At 43.9% G+C, this 27,901-nt stretch overlaps 2 protein-coding genes and 1 long non-coding RNA gene across 3 annotated transcripts in view; 1 reads left to right on the forward strand and 2 right to left on the reverse strand.

Annotated features, from left to right (window-relative positions):
* Positions 1-215: 215 nt before the first annotated feature.
* Positions 216-7,522, reverse strand: SLC50A1 (solute carrier family 50 member 1). Its single transcript, XM_063439015.1, has 6 exons — positions 7,287-7,522; positions 3,123-3,200; positions 2,676-2,799; positions 2,121-2,282; positions 1,413-1,532; positions 216-1,155 (listed from the first exon to the last, which is right to left on the reverse strand). The coding sequence occupies exons 1-6, from the start codon at positions 7,352-7,354 to the stop codon at positions 1,057-1,059; spliced, it is 651 nt and encodes a 216-aa protein (XP_063295085.1). The 5' UTR covers positions 7,355-7,522; the 3' UTR covers positions 216-1,056.
* Positions 7,523-8,853: 1,331 nt separating this feature from the next.
* LOC134582977 (uncharacterized) overlaps positions 8,854-27,901 on the forward strand; it is a 71,291-nt gene continuing 52,243 nt past the window's right edge. Inside the window, exons 1-2 of the long non-coding RNA XR_010086291.1 lie at positions 8,854-8,917; positions 10,584-10,620. This is a non-coding gene — a long non-coding RNA (uncharacterized LOC134582977). The remainder of the gene's footprint in view (positions 8,918-10,583; positions 10,621-27,901) is intronic.
* Positions 14,062-27,554, reverse strand: EFNA1 (ephrin A1). Its single transcript, XM_063440086.1, has 5 exons — positions 27,424-27,554; positions 16,075-16,370; positions 15,240-15,305; positions 14,547-14,597; positions 14,062-14,203 (listed from the first exon to the last, which is right to left on the reverse strand). The coding sequence occupies exons 1-5, from the start codon at positions 27,513-27,515 to the stop codon at positions 14,082-14,084; spliced, it is 627 nt and encodes a 208-aa protein (XP_063296156.1). The 5' UTR covers positions 27,516-27,554; the 3' UTR covers positions 14,062-14,081.

The following is a 27,901-nucleotide window of genomic DNA, read 5'->3' on the forward strand; positions in this document are numbered from 1 at the left end:
TACTCTTTTATCTAGTCTTACATGGTACGTTTTCCCTGTTTTTATATTGTCCGTTAATACAGTGTCTCTTTGTTTCTATTCTTTATTATGTTTTTCTGTGGTTTCTACCCAGTATTACAGATATTTTAGTCTAATTTCCAGCACCATATCTACACTGTGCCGTTCGTGATGAAACTCATAAACCGCCCACTGCGCATTAAAGATATACACAGACGTACTGAAAAACGAATTCTTTATTAGAAAGGTACTTAAAAATCATAAGGCACTTAGGAAATTGTTCCACTCCCCCATTCCAATGGGGCTTGTCCTTCTCCAGTTGATTCACATTAAGACAGGAGAGACGCAGAATACCACGTTGTACAAAACTAGGCACCCTACAACGTGACATGTAGGAACGACAGTGCATATTAATGGACATTGTGGCTGAGGTCTCCATTCCCGTGATCACCCCAGTCACATGGAAAACAGTGCACAATGTTCTTTGGTGGATAGGAAAACGCTTCATGTTTCAACTTTCTCCCCTTATACGCAAGCTATACTTCTTCCAGGGGGCTTCACCCTCATCTACCCAGGCTGTCCTTCCTGCCCCATGCCCCTGTGTTTGGTAGAGATGCCCTGTCCTGACTCAGCCACGAGTAAAATGCTGACCAGCCCAGCATGGGGTCAGGTTGGGCACACAATACCAAGCGCTGTGTCAGCTGTGTGTGTGCAGGAGGCAGAGCTAATCTCCTCGACACTTTCTGTAGCCCTCTCTAATTGTGTTCAGTCTCTGATGACTACTCCCCCCCTCGGGGTTAAGCTCTTTCATTTGGTGGGAATGCCCTGCTTTCTCTCCGCTCCGTGCACCATTCAGGATCTCACCGACTAACTCACCAATTATGATACCCACAACCTGCAGAATAAGTGTAGTAATTTTCTAGTATATGTAAGATTCCTGCCTATAGCTGGCACCCCGTAAAGGAATAATTGGCTCCCATGGCAACAGATTACATTCTTAGTGTTGCTTTAGAATGCAGCATAGGACAATGTAGGCACTTCGCAAAGGATAAGGAGTCATCAAGCTAGTATGTTGCGGTAGGATGGTTTATCCGGAGGGTAAATCCAAAACAACCAAAAACGCAAAATGCTGGTCGCAATACCTGGCAAGTTTGGTATCTGCAGGAGAAATAATCTTGGTTAATAAGAGTTCCCCAGCTTAGCTAAAGCCATCAGACGATACATGTGATTAGCATTACTAGTAATGAATAGAACATTTCTTCAGCCTTCTCACAAGATACACACTCAATGCAATCAGGTTGTCTCCCAGTCACTGTGACTAATACACTCCACTGTCTGAATTCTGGCTTCCAGACTGGGGGATGTCGTCCTAGTTCATACCTTACTCTAGATACAGGAAAATGCCTGGCACTCACCATAATGTAAAGATCGCTGAGTACCCAGCCGTACAGCACCCATGAAGACGAAGCAAGGAATGTGGCCACGGTCAAGGGAAAGGAAAGGCACTTTGTGGATTTTGTCCTGATTATATGAGCCTGTAAGCAAAAGCATAACACATTACTCTGCTCCTCTCAGATAACGGCTGGTGCTTATTATCCAGGCTTGCGAAAAGAACGTATAACCTAAGCCATCTTGTGCATGCTCAATCAGATAGTTAGAAAATGACATATCTGGCTGAATTGACGGCTGACGCTTTTATATAAAAATTCTGTTTAGGTTATTGGGTTTTTAAGAGCACTGGACAGAGCACCTACAAAATGAGAACACTGGATTTCTCCATGTTAGATAGCTATATGTATATATGTACACGGATTTGGCAGAATTTGTTTTCCCCCTCAACTTGCCCTGCAGCAGTTATTTTGGTATATGAGTAACGCCTTACTTTGCACCAGAGACCTGTATTCTGCTCAGTAGCACAGCTTGACCCTCTCCATGTGTCATACATAAGAACCCTTGATCTTTTCTGATTTCCAGACTTTCTTCATTTAGGATTTTAAGATCCTTGCTTTCTTGATCTGCCCTGTGAGTCTAAGTCTCTTAAAGCCACAGCCCAGCTGCGCTGGAGTTCAAAACAGTGATTGCAAGTTAGATGTGTGAGGTAGTGGCAGATGTAATAATATTACCAGATCGGCCATCGGAGAGAGGTACATTGTGATTGTGAAGATGCTGCAGAACATGCCCAGCTGATTCAGACGAACACCAATATCAGAGATAAGTATGTAGAAATAACCGTACGCCAAAAACAAGACTCCCAGAGACAGGAGGACCTGGTATACGAGATTGCGCTAGAATATGAAAACAAAAAGGTGTTATTTCATAGCGCAGTATACACTTGGCACCACATGTACTGCAGAAATATAATAAAACTTCTCAAATACTCATTAACATTACATGACAAACACGGATTCATAATGACACAACCGGCATATGGTCTCGATCATCACACCAAACCCATAATAATAGATCTTAGAATTTGCAGAAGTGGGCTACATTAGATTAGGATAGGGGTCTATCACAGTTGTGCATTGGGTTATGGAAGAGGTTTGTTGAATATTTGCTCAGGAACGTGCTGTTCAGGAGTAGGGCTGCACTCACTGTGCCGCCAAACGTTGGCAGAGGGCTCTTTGTGCAGTCACCTGCCTCGCAACATCTCATTTGTTCATTGTTCACACCCATACCTTCTGATCAGCGTAGACAATATAGGCCACCATATAGAGGGTCTGCAGAGAGGCTCCAATAGTATTTACTGTCATGAGGGTCCCATCCCCCTTTAGGTAACCATAATACAGCCATCCCAAGTTACTGAAAAGAACAAACACAATTTTCATTACATTACAAACACAATACTATATACCTGGGTCCATTTGTCTAATAGCTCTTTTTAAATATATCGGACTCTCCACACAGGCACTCTTCTGTCAGACCTGTCTCCAGAGGTGACGCTTACCATCCTTGGAGGTGACCCACTGCCTTGTGCCTCACTGCTAGAAGCCTTTCCGTGTAGGAGTCCCGCTACCAAAACCCCAACTCCTTGTAGATGTCCCACTGCCAGAACTCCCCTCACAGTTATCCAGAGTCAAGTCATAGGCATTCGTTAAATTGTGTTGCCCTGTCCTCATACCTACTTAAGATCTGTGGTTAGGAATGGTAGAAACTGGATATTGTCCACACTCCGTTTGGAGACCATCACACGCAGGTCAGACCTTTAAAAAAAATACAAAAAATACAAAACAAACAGGGCATTTCAGTATAAAGTCAAGAAATCAAGTGTACACTAGGTATATATCACAGAATTTACAATTTCTTAGAGTTAATTAGGCTGCCAGGTCCTGCTAATAGGAATATGATAGAATCCTTCTTTAGATTGTAAGCTCACAGGCCATCTAGCCAAGCACTTTGTATAAAAGAGCTCCGATGGCTTGATATCAACTTACGGGCAGGGCTCTCTCTACCTCTTGTATTTGTCTGTGTATAGTGTACGTTTCTCCACAAATTGTACAGCGCTGCAGAATCTGTTGGCGCTTTATAAATAGCAGTAATAATAATAATAATCCTGCCTGGCCCAACTGGTATGTACCTGGTATAATGGCTTAGAGGTTGCTAGGACTAAATTGTACACCAAACCATTAACCGGAGGGGCTAGTATGCCACCAAGTCCAGCAGATGGAGACCTGATAGAAATGAGCTAGACCTATTGGTACAGACAGGCTAGAAATATGATGAGCAGACTGTATAAAGTACTAAAGAATGTATACACATGTTTCTTGAAAAGTGTTGCATTTGCATTGTATAGAATTGCTGCCAGGAAATGAGGGAATGTAATGCAAATATTGAAGAAATAAAATCATAGAATTTTGCTGCATGTTATATGTTAAAATGATCTAACTGGGCTCACTTTTTTTTTGTGAAAGCCATGGCAAAAAGAATCCCAAATGGAGATTCGAAATTGGATCGAAAGCAGAAACAGATGTGTAAAAGGTTGAAATTGATGGACGTTTTCAATCTACACTAGGAATAGTACCAATAGTATTAATACATAAGGCCTAGTACATCATGTGGAATCAAATGATCCAAGATATTTATAAAGTTATATATTTATGTTACTTCCTGAAAAATGGTCACCAAATTGCCACTTTAGCAAAACTGCCCCAGAATTCCTATTTATAGATACATGTGGTGCACTTTTTAATTTCTTTTTTACAAAATAATTCTGTCTAGATGCAAGAAAGTGTATCAGAAGCAGCGATCTTTGTGAGTAATATTAAAATGTGACCCTTTTAGTGAATTAACTGGGCACAATACAGGAGATATACAGACTGATCATGAAAAAAGTGGGCTTCGGAGCTTTTGACTGCGAATGTGCCAGTGTTAATTTAAGGACAGAGTTCATTACAAATGATATGATAACGCAGAATTGCAGGCAGTACTATATGGGCATAGGGAGTAAGGGGTGCATGCAGTATTAGAGAGGCATAAATAGGGATGTATGAAGTTGAAACAGTTGAAATGTGGGGGTACAGGAATAGCATAGTGAGAAATAGGTATGGACCGATTATCGGTTTGGACGATATCATCGGCTGATATTCCGGATTTTGGCAAAAATGGGTATCGCCCACTATTGATACCGATATTGCCGATAATGTGAGAGGCGGCAGTAGCCCAGTGCATGCAGGGCCGACGCTTCCACAAGGCGGAACACGTGGCCACATTAGGGAGCGAGAAACGAGTGACCGGCAGGAGGAAAGCGCACAGCGCTCCCCCTACCAGTCACTCGGTGTAGCGTGGCCGAGTGGAACACTGTACAGGAGCTTCAGTTTCCTGTACCCTGCCGGACTGACCAGAAGTGCTCTCTCAGTGATACTGAAGCTCCTGTACCGTGGTCTGCTCCGCTCAGCCACAGTACAAGGGAGGTAATGAGGCACACCAGGGAGGGGAGAGGACAACTAAGGGGGGAACACACTAAAGGACATGGAGAGGAGAGAGGAGAGAGGAACACTAAGGGACAGGGAGGGAAGAGGTACACTAAGGTACAGGGAAGGGAGAAGGACAGTAAATATGAAAAAAATCTGACTGGCATGTATATTTTGTGCATTTACCACTTAATAAAATTTTTTTTTGCAAAAATAAATAAATAATAAACATGTTCAGTTAACAGTAGATTTGTGTAAAACATTTCTTTTTTCAAAATGGTAAATATACAGAATATCGGTATTGGCCTGAAAGTTTACAGATTATCGGTATCGGCTCTAAAAAAAAGTAATTTTGCCTAGTGAGGAACAGGTTGGAATGTGGAGGTACAAGAAGTAGCATAGTGAGGAACAGGTTGGAATGTGGAGGTACAAGAAGTAGCATAGTGAGGAACAGGTTGGGATGCGGAGGTACAAGAAGTAGCATAGTGAGGAACAGGTTTGAGTATGGAGGTACAGGAAGTAGCATAGTGAGGAACAGGTTGGAATGTGGAGGTACAAGAAGTAGCATAGTGAGGAACAGGTTGAAATGTGGGGTAGAGGAAGTAGCATAGTGAGGAACAGGTTTGAGTGTGGAGGTACAAGAAGTAGCATAGTGAGGAACAGGTTGGAATGTGGAGGTACAAGAAGTAGCATAGTGAGGAACAGGTTGAAATGTGGGGTAGAGGAAGTAGCATAGTGTGGAACAGGTGAGTGTGGGGTGCATGAAGAACAGGCCGGAATGTGCGGGTAGGGGAAGTAGCATGGTGTGGAACAGGTTTGAGTGTTAGGTGCATGAAGAACAGGCCAGAATGTGCAGGTAGGGGAAGTAGCATGGTGTGGAAAAGGTTGGAACGTTGGGATATGGGAAGTAGCATGGAGAGGAACAGGTTTGAATGTGGAATTGCGCAGTAGAATGGAGAGGAACAGGTTCCAATCTCTACCCTCATATCCCAAGCGGTTTCCTTATAGTACTACCTAAACCAACAGGTAGTACTATATTCCTACAGATTAGAATATGGAGGTACAGATAGTACTATAGAGGAGAAGGCTGGAATATGGAGGTGCAGATAATACTATAGAGGAACAGTTTAGAATGTGGGGAAGCAGATAGTATTATAGAGGAGAAGGCTGGCATATGGAGGTGCAGATAATACTATAGAGAAACAGTTTAGAATGTGGGGAAGCAGATAGTATTATAGAGGAGAAGGCTGGCATATGGAGGTACAGATAATACTATAGAGAAACAGGTTGGAATGTGGAAAGGAGGTAGTGCTGTATTAGAACAGATTGGGATGTGGGGGAGCAGGTAGTGCTATATTAGAACAGGCTGGAATGTGGGGGAGCAGGTAGTACTATATTAGAACAGGCTGGAATGCGGGTGTGCAGATATTACAATATAGGAGACGGTTGGAATGTGGGGGAGCAGGTAGTACAGTCTAGAGGAACAGGTTGGAATGTGGGGGTGCAGATTGTGCTATAGAGGCAAAGGTTGGAAAGTGGGGGAGCAGAGGATAAAGTCTCAATGTGGGGGAGCAGGTAGTACTATATTAAAACAGTTTGGAATGTGGGGGTGCAGATATTACAATATAGGAGAAGGTTGGAATGTGGGGGTGTATGTAGTACTATAGAGGAACAGGTTGGAATGTTGGGGAGAGTAATACTATATTGGAAACATTTATGTTTGGGATCAGGAAGTACAACAGAGGAGCATGTTTGAAATGGGGGTACAGGCTATAGTATAGTTTGTAATGTGGGGGTGCAGGCTGTAATCTAGAGGCAGTGAGGGGGTGCAGGCTGTAATCTAGAGGCAGTGAGGGGGTGCAGGCTGTAATCTAGAGGCAGTGAGGGGGTGCAGGCTGTAATCTAGAGGCAGTGAGGGGGTGTAGGCTGTAATCTAGAGGCAGTGAGGGGGTGCAGGCTGTAATCTAGAGGCAGTGAGGGGGTGCAGGCTGTAATCTAGAGGCAGTGAGGGGGTGCAGGCTGTAATCTAGAGGCAGTGAGGGGGTGCAGGCTGTAATCTAGAGGCAGTGAGGGGGTGCAGGCTGTAATCTAGAGGCAGTGAGGGGGTGCAGGCTGTAATCTAGAGGCAGTGAGGGGGTGCAATCTATATTCTAGAGGCAGTGAGGGGGTGCAGGCTGTAATCTAGAGGCAGTGAGGGGGTGCAGGCGGTAATCTAGAGGCAGTGAAAGTAAGGGGGTGCAGGCTGTAATCTAGAGGCAGTGACAGTAAGGGGGTGCAGGCTGTAAGGCAGTGAGGGGGTACAATCTGTAATCTAGAGGCAGTGAAAGTGAGGGGGTGCAGGCTGAAAGGTGAAGTATTGGGGTTACCGCAGTCACTTACAGGCCGCTGGAAAACATGCCCAGTGTGAATAGCACACAGGCTGCAGAGAGCAGCCACATCCCGTCCATCTTGCTGGGTATTCTCGGTTACTAAGCCAGGGTCCGAGACAGGCCTCCAGGGTACCGCTGAATCCACGGCTCGGGCTCCGGGATAGCTGGCACGAGAGGCCGGTGTCGAAGGGGTGCGTTCCGGGGACCCTGTATGACAGGCCGGGGATTCGGGGAGCTGATAAGGCAGGCCGGGATCTGAGAGAGGCCCCCGGGGGAGCTGGTAGGAAAGGTCGGGGTCAGACAGGATTCTCCTCTTCCTAGTTACCTCCTCCCGGGCCCGCCTATAATACTGCCACATCAGCATGTGTTACTAGCCATCTCTATATATAACTTTTACAGTCCTTGCTGTTTATATGTGTATGTGTATATAATGCTAAACTGTGTGCCACATCCATAGCACACTCAGTATGTCTCCAAGTTCCATTCAGAACTCTCTGTATATATCCTCTGTAAAAAAAAAAAGTGATGTTGTGTCACATTCACAGGTCTCACACTTGTTGGAACTACTTGTATGAAGTTTACACAATCTACAACAACCCCTCATATTCATTGCTCTCTCTGTGCAAACATGCTGAATTTGTATATCTAATAGTATGTACATGTGATATTCTGTGTATGTGATTTACATTCTGGGTTCTGTGTGTGTGATAAATCTGCAAAACTAAATGTCTATCATACTAAATGCTGCTTATGTGTGTCCATGTGATGTGTCTGTAATATATATCTGTGTGACATCTAAGCTATGGAAATAGCTGTATTTTGACTCTACATATGTGTGTGTGTGTGCATACTGTATGGCATTTGTCATGGCAAAGCTGGATGGTCCACCACATATTCACCTGGGTTCAATTTCAACGGGGGTGGCAACATTATGACTCGCTTGTGATATTTGTAAAAAAACAACAACAAATCTGTATGTCATGTATGAATGTGTTTGTAGGTTTATAAAATGGACGGTCTTTTGATACTATATGCTTGTTTAAATAACCACTCCATACACCACAACAACTTTATCATAATTAATTTTTTTTTGTAGTGCAAGACGGTCCTGAGTGCTGTCTGTCTGGATCACCATAACCTAATACACAGAGCCTAGAAAAACAGAGCGCTAGAGGAACATGGAACGTATTACCGGACCTTAGAGTCGCTGTGCTTAACGTATATCCAGGAGAAGAAATCGGGAATAGCCAAGGTCAGGGTTATAGAAATACGGGGTAACGGTATAACTAGCCATGGTCATGATACCGTAGATATGGATTACTAGCCATGGTCAAAATCAGAAAAATCTGAGAAGGACAATATAACCCACTAATTGGGAACTGAGAACAGAAACCATGACAGGGCAATGTGAAATGAGTAAGTATGCCTTTAAATATGATTGTGTGTATTCTGCTTGGTTTACATCACTCCTGCGACCCTGAAAAGTGCTGGAATGAGGTCGCCAGAGTGACATGGTTAATTCCTAGCTGTCAGTGATGTTTTGTGATTTACTTGTATCAATAGACGTGACCCACCAGCGAGTGATCTACCCGATGGACGCACGCTGTGAGCACAGGAAGTACTGAGCATCGCGCCAATCAGGTAGGTTTTATTACGCGTTTTACCTTAAGGCGTTAAACCATTAACGAACAGCATAACTGCAAAGTTTGGAATATGGCGACTGATTGCTCTGCTCCTCCATTTCCTCTGAAGGTCCGAGGCTTCAATCAAGCCTGAGACATTGAGTGGAATAGTTACTTTTATTTTTCACTCACTTTTCTAACTGGGGAGCTAGTGATAGGTTGAGAATGTCAGCTACGCCCGGTCGGAGGCTTTCTGATTAAAGTCTTGGACCTTCAGAGGAAGTGAAGGGTCAGAGCAATTGAACGCTGTCTTCCAGACTTTGTGGTTTAACCCTCATCCCAGTAAAGCTTTTACTGGGGTGAAAGGTTGAGGACATCCAATTTCTGAGATCTTAATTGCACGTTTTAGACCGAAATGGTGGAATTGGTATAATTCTGTAGCTTGCAGTATTTGTAAAAGAAAATCCTGTTTGAATAACCCAGTTGTATGTAGTCAATACAGAAATTGCCTTATGTTCATTGAGTCGGATCCTCTATGTATTTCTGTGGCTTCTCACATATGATGAACTAGTCTTTGTTTAGGATTTCAGTTACTTCAAGAGAGAGACACAAAATTCTACACATTGCTCTCTGTGTTATATACTGGGTGTAAGTTGGAGAGGGTTAATATGGGTAGGAGGAGGGGGGTAAGGGGGTTTCTCAGTATAATACCTCACATTAGGGGTTATTTACCAGATTGAGAATTGACAAGGAAATGGCAAATTCTCAGCCATAAAAGCTGAGAAACTTTATAAAACCTGACTAATATGACCCTTAAAATCGCGGTTTCCAGAATTCCTGGTTTAGATTAATCCAAATGATTGGGATGTGAAATGTGAACTCAAACGTTAATTTTTATTGCTGCATTTTTCAGTCTGCACTCTATCACCCCAGAATATAAGTGCTTGAATGTCTTCCACATGCATGCATCCCCCACACACTTCTCGGGTATCTTGCTTTTATGTACATATCATACTGCTTGCTTTCTTTTACACCCCCCTCTCCCATGTGTACAACCCCTTGTATAACCCCTGACACTTTTACTTGCATCCTCTTTTACATTACTGCTGCCGTTATGCCTTCCTTCTCAGCCTTTTTTGCATCCATCCTACGTCTTTGCATTCATCCCCTTTACTATCATCATCCCCAAGATTAGAGGGAGGCACGCGTTGGCACTCCAGGTGTTGTGGACTACATCTCCCATAATGCTCTTGCAGACATAATGCTGGCAAAGCATCAGGGTAGATGTAGTACACATCTGAATTGCCGAGGTCTGCCTATACCAGACCTCGATTCTCGTGCCCATTTGCAGATTCTTTCATGTAACTATCCCCCCTATTTTGATGGGGCAGCTTCTCTGTGCGATTAAGCCGATCTGGGCGTAATATAGTGTAACTGGGCAGGTGATCACGCTCTAAGGGTAACTGAGCAGATCTGCAGAGTTTTGCAGTCTGTAAGCGACTCTTTAATAGTCCAGACTAGTTATTTGAGAGTCATTAGCCAGGACCTTAGAGAAGGATTGTTTAGCACCCTGGAATATATAGTCATCACATAAATCATTTTCATTAAATGCTTACAGCGTTGAATGGTGTGCATCATGACCTGTTTAACTCTGAAGCTCACTAAGCTGTCTGCTTATTCCACAGATCTTCCAGCTGTTTCTCCGAGCTCTGGTCACAATAGGTATGGGATATTATCTTGATTATTGCATTTCCGCGGCTTACAGATGTTTGCAGAGTTAAGACGGTATACTTTGTGCCAAGTATTGAAAATGATGTGTCTGTATGGGGGGGCAGATACTGTGTATTAGCCAATATATATTTATTGCAGCCCTGTGTTGTTAGGACGGATTTCTGAGAAGCCAATAAGGATGGACTGCCTAAAAGGTTTAGAAAGAAAAGTTTGGCTCCGGCAGTAAGCGTTTTCAGAGTCATAACTCCTGGGATTTGTCGAGTTCTGTGTTATTACATGTTAAGACTGTGAGCTCCTCTACACGCCTTCATAATTCAGAGCCACAAGATTTATAGAAATGCTTTTTATTTCAGATCTGAGCATAGCAGCCCGAGGGTGAATGTACACATAATGGGTGATGGGAGCTTTCCCATGTGGTATCATGAGATTTAATACCATACCGTGCTACCCAAACGAAGAAGCTGCTCCCCCCCCTCATCCCTTAACAAAATCTTGGAAGACTGTTTCTGCCAAGGACAAGCTGGGTCAGAACAATGCAAAATAATTAATTTGTATTGGTTTCAATGTTTCTATCCTTGTACCATACATGATTACTGTCTCCAAGGATGGAAACATTCTTGGTTATTACTGAATAATATGTCAGTTACAGAGAATCCAATTTGTATTTCGCATTCTATGCTAGTATAGCTGTGTTCTCAGTTTAGCCATTTGGCCTACAATTTGTAATACACTCTGAATTCACAGCAATTCACTCTTTGGTGAATAGCCCAGAGTGTGTCCTGCTGGTCGTATAAATAAAAGTATCTAACGCTCATCCCTACAGTAGATGCTTCTATTCTGCTCTTTCCCAAAATGCCATTAAGTCTATAATCAACGCCCATGTGCTAAAAACCTCATTTAAATTTCGTTGATTTAAACTCAACACCCCTAATACGTTTTTTTTTTTTGTTTTGTTTTTTTTAATTTAATGTTTTGTTGTTTGACTTTCCCATGCTGGAGCGTCACCTGTCATTTAGTTACCATTGTATTTACGGAGTTACATTTATCCAGCTGCCGCTGAGAGTCGGTCACAGCCAGGTCTGGCAGCAGGAGACTGACATTACTCAATCTAATACGATTTCCAAAAGATTCAGCTCTGTTCGAAATACTTTCCAAATAATTAACTTGCAAAAATTCCCAATGACATTAGCAGGGACCTTTTTAGATAGCTCACTTGGAACATTTTAAAATTATTACTGAATTATTTGGAAAGCTTATTAAATTGAGGCCTTAAAGAGGCGGATTGAAAAAGTGCTAATATGATTTGTTAAGCCGGCAGTAAATGTGTGGGTTTATTAAATGGACATTCTTATAATTGAATTCCCATAATGCATTTCCACATGTTTTAAATATGATTATATTATATATATATAATACAAAAATCTATCAAAAGTACAACAAACCGCTGCAGTATACGTCAAAGTAATTAATCAAGCATTATACATCTCTGTTGTATGATTAATTACTTTGATATGTTTAAGGCCGTAGGCCTGTATTTGTGGGAGGAGTTAAGCGTTCCATATAAACGCTACTCCCCCCTTCCTACCTGCCGTGCGCACACTGTTCACCCCACCCACCTCTCCCTCTTATACAATTCAGTCAGGGAGGCCCTCTTTTTCAGGCCTACCCTCTACGTCGGTTCCGGCACACCACACCGACTTGATTCCAATCACAAGGTATCTCACTAAACGATATATTAGCCGACCACAAATATATTGTAGCGGTTTAGTGCTTTTGATATGTTTTTGGATTTTGGTATATGTTCTCTTCATTGCCAGTGGGACTACTTCTGTGTTCTTGGATTTTTTTTATTACATTTATATTGTTAACATTATTGTGTTTTCTGTGTTGTATTGTTTAGAATCTGGGGAAGATTAAACAAATGGGGCGGCGGGGGGGGTTATTATTCTTGATGCTTTGGAGGAGGGGGGCGGATGAATGAGTCCCTTCCTTGTGTTACATTTATTACGTAGGTGACACAGGGAATTATATCACCTTTCCACCTCTGCGTAACATTTTGAGCTGTGAGTTCATAAGATGGGGGAGAGAAGGAATTAAACTCCCTCCCTCTTCTTGCATCAGTAATTCAAGTTCACTACAAGAGGGAAGGTGAGAATGATCCCCCTTTGTTATATTTAAAACTAGTGTTCTATATGTGGGGCAGTATGGCAATTATCCTTAGAGAGGGGGGGGGGGGATTTATCACCCATCCAACCTTTGCTACATCTAGAACTGGAGTTTGTTACATGGGGAACAATGCAAGTTAACCAGCTGCCATTGTTACATCAAGAATAATGTTTCATTACGAGGGGGCAGGGAAAAATCACCCTCCCTATTTAAACAAATAGTGATGTGCATTACTAGGGTGGCAGAGGGAGTAATCAGCCCTCATCCCACCTCCATGATACAAGGGGAAGGTTGGGAATTAAGAGGCCCGTAGTCCCTTAGAACTAGGATAAAGAGATTATTATCCCAGTTCTAAATATTCCAATACTGTCTGTTCCGATACTGATACCAGCTTTGTCTGTGCCTTTCTTTCACTGTATTTTGTCCGTCTTGTGATTAGTTTATGATGTAGAATATGTTGTACTGTGGCTTCCTGTCGTTAATAGAGCTTTCAAGCAATCCCCGCTGGAACGTACAATGGACAATAGTGCTACAAGTGAGTGTCGTTGAAATCTGGGCCAGCGATTTACTATTGCAAGAACAAAAGGATTTAATTTTTAAATTTTTTATTTAAAATGCCTTCTTTATAAAAAACAAAACAAAAGTCAAATTACGGCCTATAAAACTGTACATTTTGTGCTTCTGTACAAATATACATTTGCTTTAGTCCTCAGTGGAGTCTCCGATATGGAATCTGTGCCTTGGGAAGTATGCGTCGATAGCCATTGCTCCCTTCAGGTCTAGCGGACAGTGAAATGGTACTTGGGCTACTGGTTGGACAATATAAGGGTTTCTCTGCGGATGCAAGAAGATTCAGTCTCTGCTATAAATATCTGTACTATAAATCTTTTTTTAAACTCATTTACATATTTACAATATACATGCGTGCCTCGGACACCAGCAAAGGCATCAAATCGTGTCCAAAAAAAAAAATACTGTTGCTTAGGGGGATTAGCTGCACAGATCCCACTCGTTCCGCCATCTTCGAAATGTTCCAGGGTAGCAACGCAGATCTCTGCCAGCGAGAATCTTCGTTCTTGTTCCTGGAAGGCAGTTGTCACAGCCCTCCGGCTACATTTTTTTGTCTTTGTGCTACATATTCACGCTTTGCGCGCTATTTAGACCTTCTCATAATCTGGTCGACTAGTGTTTGAGAGGTTTAGGATTGTGGAATCCAAATTAACACAATAATGTCTATGCTGCCTGTGCACATGTTCCAGTCATTCGCTGATCCGGTCACTATCCCATCACAAGCAAAGAAGCATCAGTATTGGCATCAGCAGGCAGAGCACAGAGAATGAAACGGCTCTGGGGGAGTTGTTCTCGGCAACACTTTTTAGAACGCCCGGTAATTCTACAGAAGGCTCGTCTGTAAATTGAAGGAGAAATGAATGCATTAGAAGTGACACAGAATCTGTAGTACTGTAATAAGTTCTATCTGGTTATCTGAGGCACTAACTAGTGCAGGGCTACGAGACTAATTTCTGTTCTTCTGCTCATATTGAGTTACTGGAAGGGCAGGGGAGTGTGCAGACCCAAGGCTCAGTGTGCAGCCAGCATCTGTTCTTTATTTTTCTGGATTAGGGAGGATGGGCGGGTGCTGGGCTAGAGAGTCTCTGAGGATCTGCCCGTGTCTAGGGCTGGGCTGGGAATCCTATTTCTTTCTTTTGGCCCTGTATGTCCCAACTTGACTGCAAGAGAGTTCTTCTTACCTGATTGGATTCTGGCTTTCGGGGTGTGAACATTTGTGAAGGGCGGCTGAGCTGCAAAAATGAAGAGAAAAAAAAAACAATGTCATCTCTAGAGGCAGAAAGTATGGCTATAAAAACTTTCACTTAACATGTTCACTTTATGAGCGCTACCCTGCCTTTTGAAGCAGATTAGTCAGTGGACACAATTCTCCTAAACAGGCATCCTTCCATTAGCATTATTATTATTATTATTATTTTATTATTTATATAGCGCCATCAGATTCCGTAGCGCGGAATAAGAATTGTAATATGCAATAGGTAGGTAAGTACTTTGCGGAACTAGGAAGCCCAGTCATGCAGGCAGAATTTTTAATTAAACCCTGAATTGTAGAATATTAAATTCCAATTGGCAAAGCTGAGGCTAAAGTAGCTGATCTGGAAAAATTCTCCAGTTCTGCTAAAGTTAGAGGTTGATTACTTCTGCCTGAATTTTGCCACTCGGATTTTAACATGACCCAACTCCAGGTTTAGCCAATAATCATGAATTATCGCACAGAACCCCAGTAATGTGCCTATTTCACAGCACATATTTATATTTGATTTTATCCATGCAGCAATACATATACAATTATCTGTTTATCACTGTGGTTTAAGACTAAGGGACTGCTACATCTTGTAAAGAGGGTTGGAAAGAATGGAGGAGAATGTACTTACTGGCTTTCCCAGCCACGTGCACCTTTAGTTTCATGCAAGACTCTCCATGATGGTGTATTGGTTTGGCTGGAAAAAAGGATGAGAACAGCTGTTAGGGCATTATAACCACACAGACGATAAGACCTAGTCAGCAGCCACAGAGCAGACAGCCCACAGGTAACTGCAGCGCCTCGGGCACAGTTACTCAAACAATACATTGTGTTTTTTCCTGATTTGCTGAGAAGACACTTTTCCGACAGGAACACCCCCCCTCTTCCCGAAGATGTTTTGGGAAGTGGCTGACTGTGTTGCGGAGAGATTTATTTACAGACCCTTTTACCAAAACATGACAGAGGGTTCACAGAGCTCTTGTGATTGTCACCCAGCACCCTGCTTCCCTGGTATTACAGGGCACGCCTGCTTCACATGCTGAGACTAGCAGCTAGATCTCAGCCCTCGTCTACGTACCCTGCCCGTGCATGTGCCGTCTTACTGCCAGCCAAGGAATCATTTCACAGCAGACAGAGAATAGGGAGATTATGGAATCTGAATCCCCAAAACACAGCTGCCTTTTACCCTACGAAATCCCAACTTTTTTTAAAACCTGCCAGCTTTGCTGACATATGCCCGGCTTAGTTCCACTACCCGTGTCTAGAACTGCCAGCTATTAGATGTCAGATTAATGCCACCTTATATTCATGGAGCCTCTGATACTGTTCATATCTCTGCCACCTATACCTTCAGCTCCTAAATCTGCTATGACTGCAGTAGTCCTGCCGGCTCCCATTTTTTTTAAGCCCCCGAACCCTTTCCCTTTTCTTATAACAAATTCTCTGATTCTCATTGCAGTACTTACAGATATAGTAGTATGTGCCTCCTTCTTTGAATTCTTTTCCCAGGGTAAAGGGTGTGAACCTCTGGAATTTTTCGGAGAATTTCTCAGGTCCATGTGGAGCGAAGGGTTTATTGCACTCCCATCGCACTTGGTCCTTAGAGATGGGTTTACACGTTGAGTATTCTTCATATTCAACAAGGAACAAGGTGTATCTTTCCACTGTGTGACTGGGCGCGCTGCCCTCCTCGTAATGTGGGCACACGATATCCAAGTAGTCGTTAAGTCGCACTTCTACGGTGTAATCATCCCAAAGAAACCTGCGGGAAGAAAGGGTGTCCACATGAGACTCACACTATTCATCATCTGTTATGCAAAACATTTATGGTCATGTTAGCAGAACGAGCACCGAAGGTCGAGGCACTAATAAATGTTCTTGATTAACCTAGGTTTTCAGATTTGAACAGGGGAATTTCTAGGCCTCAATAAAATGGTTTGAAAAGAATCGTTACGTTAGCTGCTTTTCTTGGCAACTTGGTTGGTTTAAAATTGCAATTACCTTTTCATTTTTTCCACAATCCCTGAACAAACCCAAGTGAAATATTAAACACAGCAAAAAAAAAACCAAAAAAACACTGTACCACGAGCTCATGTTTTAATAGACTGAAGAGCTAGCACTTATCTGTTACCAAAGTAACCCAACATCTAGGTTAACAGTTTTATTTCCCCATTCCCTGTGCTGACGTGAATTCAGAGAACATTAAGAATAAATATGAAAATTCCCGATCATTTCCTGCCGTCAAACAGAATACATTCCCACTCTGGGGGTTGTGTACAAAGAAGACGTACGCAATGGCCCCAGGTTGTACTTCTTAACCCGAGGTGATGAGAAGTGATTGTGAGTAACTATGACTCAACTGCATGAGCCCGGTGATATGAAGCAATGTGTGAGTGTCCCACAGCCAGGAAACATAGCCCCACATGCAGAGATACATTCTACTCTACCCACAGAATAAGTGATATGCTCTTTCTCTGTATATATATGTATATAAAAATATATATATCATTTGCAGGGTTAACCTGCCAGTCAGCCAGCTCCCCCAACCAGTCTAATGCTGATTAAATATTGTGAGGGAGGCCAGTATGGCTCACAGCCTTCCACCGCATAGCACCACATTCCTTTCTCCTTCTGCCTTAGCCATATACCAGTGGGGCTGATCTGTTACACCATTAGACTGTAAGCTCTACGGGATATGTATTTGAACACGGTATTCTTTTACAACTAGGTTCTAAACTCTTGGATCAAAATAAAGTTTTAAGTTCATTGGAGCATGTTCTCCCACATAGCTTTAGACTGTAAGTGTATCTGTCAGGGTGTTGGATACTTTGGCTTGTTGACTTTAAGGTTTATGGTTCCCCTGATGTGCGTTTGAGTTAAACAAGGCTGGAAAGGCTAGCTAACTGGCTTGTTTGAGCATTCCCTTGTGGAAATGCATGTTTAACTTGTCATATCAATAATGCATGTTGTATTTGAATTGGTTCTGGTGCAGGGTCTCTTCCTTAGTGTGTTGGCTCTTTGGATAGCATTAATGAGTTGGGTCCTATGTTGCACACGCCTATCATCAGTCTTGTGTTAATATGGCCAGTTGGTGCCTCTTGGCCCTCGGGTGCTAAACATCACAAACTCATTAACCTGGCCCCCAGCAGACTGCTTGTCTCCACTCTGTACTGCTCCTGTCAATAGGTCAAGAACAAGCTGCCCCTTTCCCTCCCTTCTCCAGCCCCAAGAGAGGGGCAAAGAAAATAAATGGGGATTTACTCCCAATCCTCTAAACAGTCTCCTATTACCCAAGCATGAAATCGAAAGCACTCAGCCATAATACCTCCTCCCCCTCTCCTGTGCTAACCATAAAGCAGTCCCAGCTCCCTCTGTTTGGGTGTATTTTCTGTCACCAAACAGCAACCATTGTCTCCAAAACTAGAGCAGAAAAGAATCAGTTGTTTATTTGGAAAAGCAATCAAAGCTTTTGAAATGTGAATAATATGGCTGAGTGCATCCATGCACAGCAGCTCCACATTAATTCTCGCTAATTGGAGATCCTTACAGACTGGTACAGAGAGCTACGCCACCCTCGAGAGGGTATAGAACTGGCATTTTACATAGAATGATGCCTTGCTTGGGTATTTTTCTTTTAAATGATTCTACAATTATACTGTGTGCACGCAGCATAGTGTGTGTTCTAACATAGGACAGTCACTAATCCCAGGACTCATTAGGGCTCTCATAGTGTCCCACTTGCTATGACAGACCCACTAAGGCTGTAATTCTGTCACTCTGTGCCAGGACAGACCCTTAGGGCTATAAGTGTCAATGTGTCCCCTAGGGCTGTATTAGTGTCACACAGAGCCTCTAGAGTGTTAATAGTGTCACACTGTCACCTATAGGAGTGTAATAGTGTCAATTTGTGCCAGGACAGTGCCCATGTGCTGTAATAGTGTCCTAGGTTAGAATAGCTTTATGCCCTGCCAGGACAGACTCCATAGGTAGTCGCTGTAAATCACAAAAGATGTGGTATAGTTAAAAAAAAAATTGGAACCCCTAGGATTTGTTTAAAAAACCTGTCATAAACAGGCTCCTCACTCACTCTCCGAACCACTCTCCACCTGTATTCTTCTTAGAACTTTACTCTTCTCCCCCTCTCCCTACCGCAGTATATAGGTGAACGTTGCCAAGAAAACTTCAGGTCTTTGCCCTCTTCTCTAGTGAATAATAAACTAGTTGATACGTTTTTTTCGGCACGGATCCAAGCTGTCCTATTGGATTTATATTTGCTTCTCCAAAATCACAATTAAAGAAGAAGAACCCCCTCCCCCCACCACCACTTAAAACATGTCCCACAGTATCCCACTCTGTGTTTTTGGTATGTTACTGGGGTGCTCATTAGGGTGTGTGAAAGCAGCAGAGGGGGGAGGGAGTGTACTGCACGTATCTTCTAGTTAATAAATGACAGGACCTGTGTTTTTAGGCTGGTTTCCCTGGCCTGTTTGTTTAACTGAGCCCCAGATTCTCTCAGTCCTTTGCATTGTCTCTACATGAAGGGAGGGACATAGCTCAACAGCAGCCTTTGTTCTCCAAATTTATTTTATCCTAATGAGTCCCCATTAAAAAACACAAGTGCCACTTTATAATAAGAGAAAGCACTCGGCCAAGCAACACCTCCCTCCCTTGTTATCCTTGGCTTGAGATATAACAGCTGTAACGCAATGGTACTGCAAGACACCTAGTCTGTTACGAAATACAAATAATACCAAATATACACGCTGACACAATCCACAAATTAGGGAACCCAACATACACAATATTAGCACAAACCAGTCACACACCATGCGTTATATGCATTGACACACCTCTTGCCCTGTCTACAGACACAATCCACATACTGTGTATGAACATTCCATGTTCACAGTACAAACAGGGACAATCCTTGTACAATTCAAACACCACCACGTACACAATGTGCACAAAACATACACAAAATGTATTCTTTGTACGCAAAATATATACAGACTCCTACACACATGCTATATCCCATTGTACAGCGCTACGGAATTTGCTGACGCTATATAAATAATATTATAATAATAATATGTTGATGTAATATATACAGCAGTACAATGAACACGTACTATTCACACAGTATTTACATACGTAATCACACAGACAATGACAATTTCTTTGTGCCGAAAGACTCCATATTACTCTCAGGGCCGCAACAATAACATCCAGCAGGTTTAATGCCAGTCCCTGTTTGTAAATAGTTTTGCAATACGCACAATGGCATTGGTGTGTGTGGAAGTGCACATGGGAGGGGGAATGGGCTTGTGACCATAGCAATTGTATGTTTACGGTTTACTTGTGCTTTGTTGTGCTTTAGCACGGTCAGAATGGTGCACAATGCATAGTTCTGCTTCGTATCTGCGTGTTCAAATGCAATCTGTTGCGGTATGTGAAAGGTTTGAAAATGATCCTCTGTCACAAATTGGTATTTATGAGTAACATCTGGATAACACTGTGGTCTGGTGTGATTTATTTCACACATGCCCCTCTTTGGTGCTAAGTTCTATTAGGACTGTCTGACTCCGGCATTCAGCGTCCCTGTGACAACAATGCCACATAATGTTTACATTTACTACAATCTAACCACAATACCGCTGATTCCTCAGCGCAACTTGCTGCAGTCCTAGAGATGCAGCGACACAGTACCCCAATTACAAAAATGCAAAGCACATGGCGAGCAGAGTATTGTCTCCAGCCTGGCCTGGGGCATATTGGTAGAGAATCCCAACGCGTCCTCTGGAGCCTTTGATCTGAGTCAGGTTGTGAAGGCTTTATGTGAACTTTTAATTAGTGTTCCTCTCACTTCAAACATAGCTGCCCAGGAACCATCAGTCGTGGCCAGATCCCAAAATATTTTTCGCCGAGGGAGTAACAGAGCCCTTTAAGAACACTCTGATTCTCCCACACCAAGTGCGTCTAAGCCTAGTGGGGTTTTGCACCAACTCTATATAAGTGAATAATTATTGTGGCAACTTTGCGGTATACATTCTCCCATTAACAATCCTGTATTGCCTTGTGTGCTCAGTCTTGTCACATCAGGCCTAATCTGCTACTGTACACAATAGTTTATCGTGAGCCTCTATCTGTAATTGTATACAGACTTTTCACTTTGGCTTTGTATATGTACCCTGCCCTAACAATCCCCTCGCCCTGAACACTTAGCAGAAATAATGTTTAGTGACAGGTCGGGACAATTCATTAAAAGACTCTGATGCAAGGTATTGTTGGTTCTTTCATTTGTCACTGGATTACATGTAAAACCCCTGAAACAGGTAATTCTACTTTTAATATGAACTCTGTAACTTCATCCAGTAACCTGACCTCTCTCAGCACCTGATTCTTCACATAACACCCACATGGGCCAAAGACATCACTCTTCACCTCCTCTAAGGAGAGCAAACCACAAAAAAAACAAACACAAACGGATAAACAAAAAAATCGCACTCGCAAACGGTTTTCCATGCAAGAAGCGCTTCTGTGTTTACCATGGATTAACATTCCCAGCTAACCACATTATTCTGGCTAAACAAAAAAAACATTCTAGCCCACTCTGCGCGGAATCCTGTGATGATATTCTAGCGTCTGGAATATTGTGCAGCATTGTCTGGCTAATTAGATGTGCGATTTGGGCGAAGTTTAAACATTTACTGTACACAGGGAGAGATTTGTTCTCACTCACAGTAGCGGCTAGAAGATTTCATGGCGCACATGACAGATTGCAAGCTCTGCGGGCCAGTACTTGTGAGAAGTGATTGCATCACATCTGGGGTTAAACGGGAGGGGGGGGAGTGGCAGAGTGTCTTGGCAGCAGGACTTGTTGTTTTGCCTGTGAGGCTTTGAGATAAGGAAAGAGTCAGAAGAATGTTTTCAACTTTTTCCCTGGGTAATGATTCTCAATCACTGTCATGCACAGAGTTATCTAATAATCTTCCCATTGTCATGCCTAGAGTAGGTATTAGATGGTCAGCTCTTTTGGTTAGATGGTTAGCTCTTTAGCCTTTGACCTCTGGCTATGTGCTAGGTTCAGCATGGTTTTTCCAGGTCATGGCATGATGCCCACACTGAACATGGGAAGAAATGCCTGCACTATGAAAGGAAGCCTGCAAGGTCTGAGAAAGGAAAAGCAAGTCAAGAGGTTTCCTCTGCAGCCTTCCTGCTCCAACTCCGGAAAAAACAGGGATCACTACTCAGATAGGGCTGGTCTTATCCCAGCCAGGTCTGTGTCCTTACTACACATGCTAACCAGGAACAAAGTGTAGTGTACCCCAGCCAGGGCTTCCACATAGCCCTGCTAATCAGAATCACAATAATTATGAAATAAAGTGTATTGTGCCTTAGCAAGGCCTTCCACATAACTACTGCGACCAGAAACAAAGATGTCTATTCACCAAGTGCTAAACTGAGTCCACTTGTTCAGACTCCGCCGTTGAAACTGAATGTTTGCTATATGAAACCCATTCGGCAATTTCCACTATAATTTGGCTGCTCTTCTATTAGTTGTTAAAATTAGTTAAATCAATACTTTGATGGCTGTTCACAAACAGACAAATTGTAATTTAATCCCCTTAATTCTTTCCATCCAGATACAGTTCCAAGAAATGGCATCCGCAACCCTTATCCCCCTAAACAACCCTAAAGCTGCTCCCTCCATCCCCTACCCAATAATAGTACCCCAACCATACTTTAACCCCCCGCCTTCTTTGCCGTTGCAATGATAACCACTTGAAATTAGTAAGAAACTAGTTTCATCAATGTGTTTTTGTTTTTAATTAAGCCACTAGTGAACACAATCTGAACTGATGTTAACAGCCAGGCCTGTCACCTTACTACAGAAACTAACTAGAACCATGTGTAACATACCCCAACCAGGCCTGTCACCTTATTATATAAAACAACTAGAACCATGTGTAACATACCCCAACCAGGCCTGTCACCTTACTACAGAAACTAACCAGAACCATGTGTAACATACCCCAACCAGGCCTGTCACCTTATTATATAAAACAACTAGAACCATGTGTAAAATACCCCAACCAGGCCTGTCACCTTACTACAGAAACTAACTAGAACCATGTGTAACGTACCCCAGCCAGTCCTGTCACCTTACTACAGAAACTAACTAGAACCATGTGTAACGTACCCCAACCAGGCCTGTCACCTTACTACACAAACCAACTAGAACCATGTGTAATGTACCCCAGCCAGGCCTGTCACCTTACTACACAAACCAACTAGAACCATGTGTAATGTACCCCAGCCAGGCCTGTCACCTTACTACAGAAACTAACCAGAACCATGTGTAACGTACCACAGCCAGGCCTGTCACCTTACTACAGAAACTAACCAGAACCATGTGTAACATACCCCAGCCAGGCCTGTCACCTTACTACACAAACCAAGTAGAACCATGTGTAACATACCCCAGCCAGGCCTGTCACCTTATTATACAAACCAACTAGAACCATGTGTAACGTACCACAGCCAGGCCTGTCACCTTACTACACAAACCAAGTAGAACCATGTGTAACATACCTTAGCCAGGCCTGTCACCTTATTATACAAACCAAGTAGAACCATGTGTAATATACCCCAGCCAGGCCTGTCACCTAACTACAGAAACTGACCAGAACCATGTGTAACGTACCCCAACCAGGCCTGTCACCTTACTACACAAACCAAGTAGAACCATGTGTAATATACCCCAGCCAGGCCTGTCACCTTACTACAGAAACTAACCAGAACCATGTGTAACGTACCCTAGCCAGGCCTGTCACCTAACTACAGAAACTGACCAGAACCATGTGTAACGTACCCCAACCAGGCCTATCACCTTACTACACAAACCAACTAGAACCATGTGTAATATACCCCAGCCGGGCCTGTTACCTTACTACAGAAACTAACTAGAACCATGTGTAACGTACCCCAGCCAGGCCTGTCACCTTACTACACAAACTAACCAGAACCATGTGTAACATACCCCAACCAGGCCTGTCACCTTATTATATAAAACAACTAGAACCATGTGTAACGTACCCCAGCCAGGCCTGTCACCTTACTACACAAACCAACCAGAACCATGTGTAACGTACCCCAGCCAGGCCTGTCACCTTACTACACAAACTAACCAGAACCATGTGTAACATACCCCAGCCAGTCCTGTCACCTTATTATATAAAACAACTAGAACCATGTGTAAAATACCCCAACCAGGCCTGTCACCTTACTACAGAAACTAACCAGAACCATGTGTAACGTACCCCAACCAGGCCTGTCACCTTATTATATAAAACAACTAGAACCATGTGTAAAGTACCCCAACCAGGCCTGTCACCTTACTACAGAAACTAACCAGAACCATGTGTAACGTACCCCAACCAGGCCTGTCACCTTATTATATAAAACAACTAGAACCATGTGTAACGTACCCCAGCCAGTCCTGTCACCTTACTACACAAACCAAGTAGAACCATGTGTAATGTACCCCAGCCAGGCCTGTCACCTTACTACACAAACCAAGTAGAACCATGTGTAGCGTACCCCAGCCAGGCCTGTCACCTTACTACAGAAACTAACCAGAACCATGTGTAACGTACCCCAACCAGGCCTATCACCTTACTACACAAACCAACTAGAACCATGTGTAATATACCCCAGCCAGGCCTGTCACCTTACTACAGAAACTGACCAGAACCATGTGTAATATACCCCAGCCAGGCCTGTCACCTTACTACAGAAACCATTAACCACGCTGGGACAGGCCTGCTCTGCTGTTCCCAGACACTGTGTATGTCAGGGTGTATCTTAGTGAAGGGTGTGATAGAGTCCTGCTACAGGTAATTGTTTTATTAGAAATCATGAAAAGCTTGGAGCCTGGAGCAGGCAGATGTCCTATTTGTGCACTGGGAACAAAAAGCGAGTGACCCTCCTGGTGACACACGAGGGGCTGCAGAGTGCATGCACCCCACAATACAAGAGACAACTTTCCCCAGTTCACTTTAATCTGACTCCCATCCCCCAATGACCCCCCCATTGCTCCCGGGCACTCCCCTCTGGCTCTGTGTGTCCCAAACAGAGGCCACAGCTGGCTGGCTAGCAAAGCTTTCCTAAAACAAATTCACTGGACAATAGACCTCCTCCTCCACCCCTCCCCCAGACCCAGCAGCCCGACTTTACAGGAGTTTAACTCTTTCTGTCCTTAAAATATAGAATAAGTGTGTCTGTAGATACTGAACCCCCAAATCACCATTCCATTCCTCTCTACCCAAACTCTAGGAATGAAGCCCTGACTAAAACCTTCCTGTAAAATATAACTCACTACCTGGCCAAGTATTAAGCAAGTGTGACTCACACATCAAAGACGATTCATAACACACTGCCCACACTCTCAGAGAGGCACTCACACTGCCCACACTCTCAGAGAGGCACTCACACTGCCCACACTCTCAGAGAGGCACTCACACTGCCCACACTCTCAGAGAGGCACTCACACTGCCCACACTCTCAGAGAAGCACTCACACTGCCCACACTCTCAGAGAAGCACTCACACTGCCCACACTCACAGGAGAGGCACTCACACTGCCCACACTCACAGGAGAGGCACTCACACTGCCCACACTCACAGGAGAGGCACTCACACTGCCCACACTCACACTGCCCACACTCACAAGAGAGGCACTCACACTGCCCACACTCACAAGAGAGGCACTCACACTGCCCACACTCACAGGAGAGGCACTCACACTGCCCACACTCACAGGAGAGGCACTCACACTGCCCACACTCACAGAGAGGCACTCACACTGCCGACACTCACAAGAGAGGCACTCACACTGCCCACACTCACAGAGAGGCACTCACATAGTCAACACTTGCAGGGGAGTTACTCATATTGCCCACACTAACAGGAGAGGGACTCACGTGATCAACACTCATAAACACCAAGTATACTGTACTGTGAACATTAGACTTAGTACATATACCGAATATAAATCACAAAGTTCATAGCCTCCACAACATACAACTCTATAAGCTGAGCCGCTCTCAATACAGCAATTCTGCTTTCCAGTGAAGTTCTTTAGAAAAGCCCAACATTCCTGACTTGATGGCACATAGCCTCTCTTTCTGATGTGCAAAGCCCCTCACAGTGCAGCACAGAGCCCCTCACCCTTCAAAGCATAGAATTGCACAAAGCAACACATAACCCCTCAGCTATTAGATTTGCACCAAGCTGTGCATACTCCTCCATGCTGCAGGGCAGAGCCTTTTACCCATTCACCCTGCAGAGCAAAAATCTTCACCCAGCTGTGCACAGCCCCTCGCCCTGGAGAACACTTCACCTAGATATGTGTAGCCCATCACCCTGCAGGACAGAGACCCTCACCCTCACCCTGCACAGCCCCTCGCCCTGGAGAACATTTCAGCTAGCTATGTGTAGCCCCTCACCCTGCAGGGCAGAGACCCTCACCCAGCTGTGCACAGCCCCTCGCCCTGGAGAACATTTCAGCTAGCTATGTGTAGCCCCTCACCCTGCAGGGCAGAGACCCTCACCCAGCTGTGCATAGCCCCTCACCCTGCAGGGCAGAGACCCTCACCCAGCTGTGCATAGCCCCTCACCCTGCAGGGCAGAGACCCTCACCCAGCTGTGCCTGGCCCCTCACCCAGCTGTGCATAGCCCCTCACCCAGCTGTGCATAGCCCCTCACCCAGCTGTGCATAGCCCCTCACCCTGCAGGGCAGAGACCCTCACCCAGCTGTGCATAGCCCCTCACCCTGCAGGGCAGAGACCCTCACCCAGCTGTGCATAGCCACTCACCCTGCAGGGCAGAGACCCTCACCCAGCTGTGCACAGCCCCTCACCCTGCAGGGCAGAGACCCTCACCCAGCTGTGCATAGCTCTTGCAGTTGCATGTTATAGGTTTGTAGGTAAATCCATTTCCAGAATGTACACAATGTATCTATCACACATTCAACACTGTATCAAATGTGTGTGAAAGTTATTATCACAAACCAACATATCCAGCACACACCGTGATCTCTACAGCTGGGTTTCTCAACTAGATGCCACAAGTAACAAGTTAATACAATCCCTCCAGCACCAACCTACCATTAACAGCTTTCTACCAAGTACCTTTAACACCTTAAAGTAAACAAGCGCTCGCTTAACCCTTTACCCTGCTCACAAGCATCTGATGGAGTACTCAGTCCTCCCCGTATAACACGTACCCCATGCAGATATCTTGGATCACATAGTCCATATAGCAAACTCCATATCCAACACTCATAACCGTATGCTAGCACTGTATCGCCTATATACAGATTATGTAACACATGTCTATAATATTCTATACTCCAGCACATACCCCATCATACAGTATTGCTAGATTATTTTAGCCCTATCAGAAAGTACAATAATGCCCCTATTAATCCATTCCTTAACTGCTGCCCCCTCTCTATTCTACTCCTGTGTTCATCACTTACCCATTGCCCTTTAATATTTTATCTGCTCCTGCACCCTTCCAATATTGTAGTATTTCCCTGTATATATATATATTGAACCCCCAGTGCTTTTGGGGCTTGCTCAGTTACCCCGTTATCCTATGACACCCCCAGATTTATGCAGGTTTGTCTCATCCCCAACTTATCCTGAAGTACGTGCTCACTTGTCGTAGTCTAGTCCATACAGATTTTCCACCAGCCTTTTAGCCTGCGGTTACAGTGTAAAAAAGTTCCTCTCTTGTAGATAAGCCACTTACCTGCTGTTCGTACTGTTCCAGAAAACGGTATGTCTGTCTGCAGATACCACCAAGATCCAGATACCCAGCACAAACAATCCATACAGCTCCATGGTTAAGACTCTGTTCACAACTGTGTGTTTGCAGTGAGATGTGGGCTTATCCCTTTTGTATGACAGTCTCCTCCCTCCTGCTTCTTACATATTAATGAGGGTGTGACAGCCCATTCCCTGCAGCTGCCTGAGTGCTGTCTCCTTTGTGGTGTTTATGGACTGTGTCTGATTGTAATGTTATTGCTTTAGGAGACAGTCTGATGTTGGACCCCCACCCTGGACGGCCAAGTCCTCCAGAGGTGCTCTCTGATAAAGATGTATCTGTTTTATACCAACATTCTAAAAGAGTATGGGTTTGTGGGCGTAGGAAGTAGTTGGATTAATATTTAGACATTTGGAAGCTTGGGGGGACTTCTATTTCTTGTTTTTAGAGGGGGTCCCATGAT

Source organism: Pelobates fuscus, chromosome 13 (assembly GCF_036172605.1).
Source record: "Pelobates fuscus isolate aPelFus1 chromosome 13, aPelFus1.pri, whole genome shotgun sequence".
Lineage (NCBI taxonomy): Eukaryota > Metazoa > Chordata > Amphibia > Anura > Pelobatidae > Pelobates > Pelobates fuscus.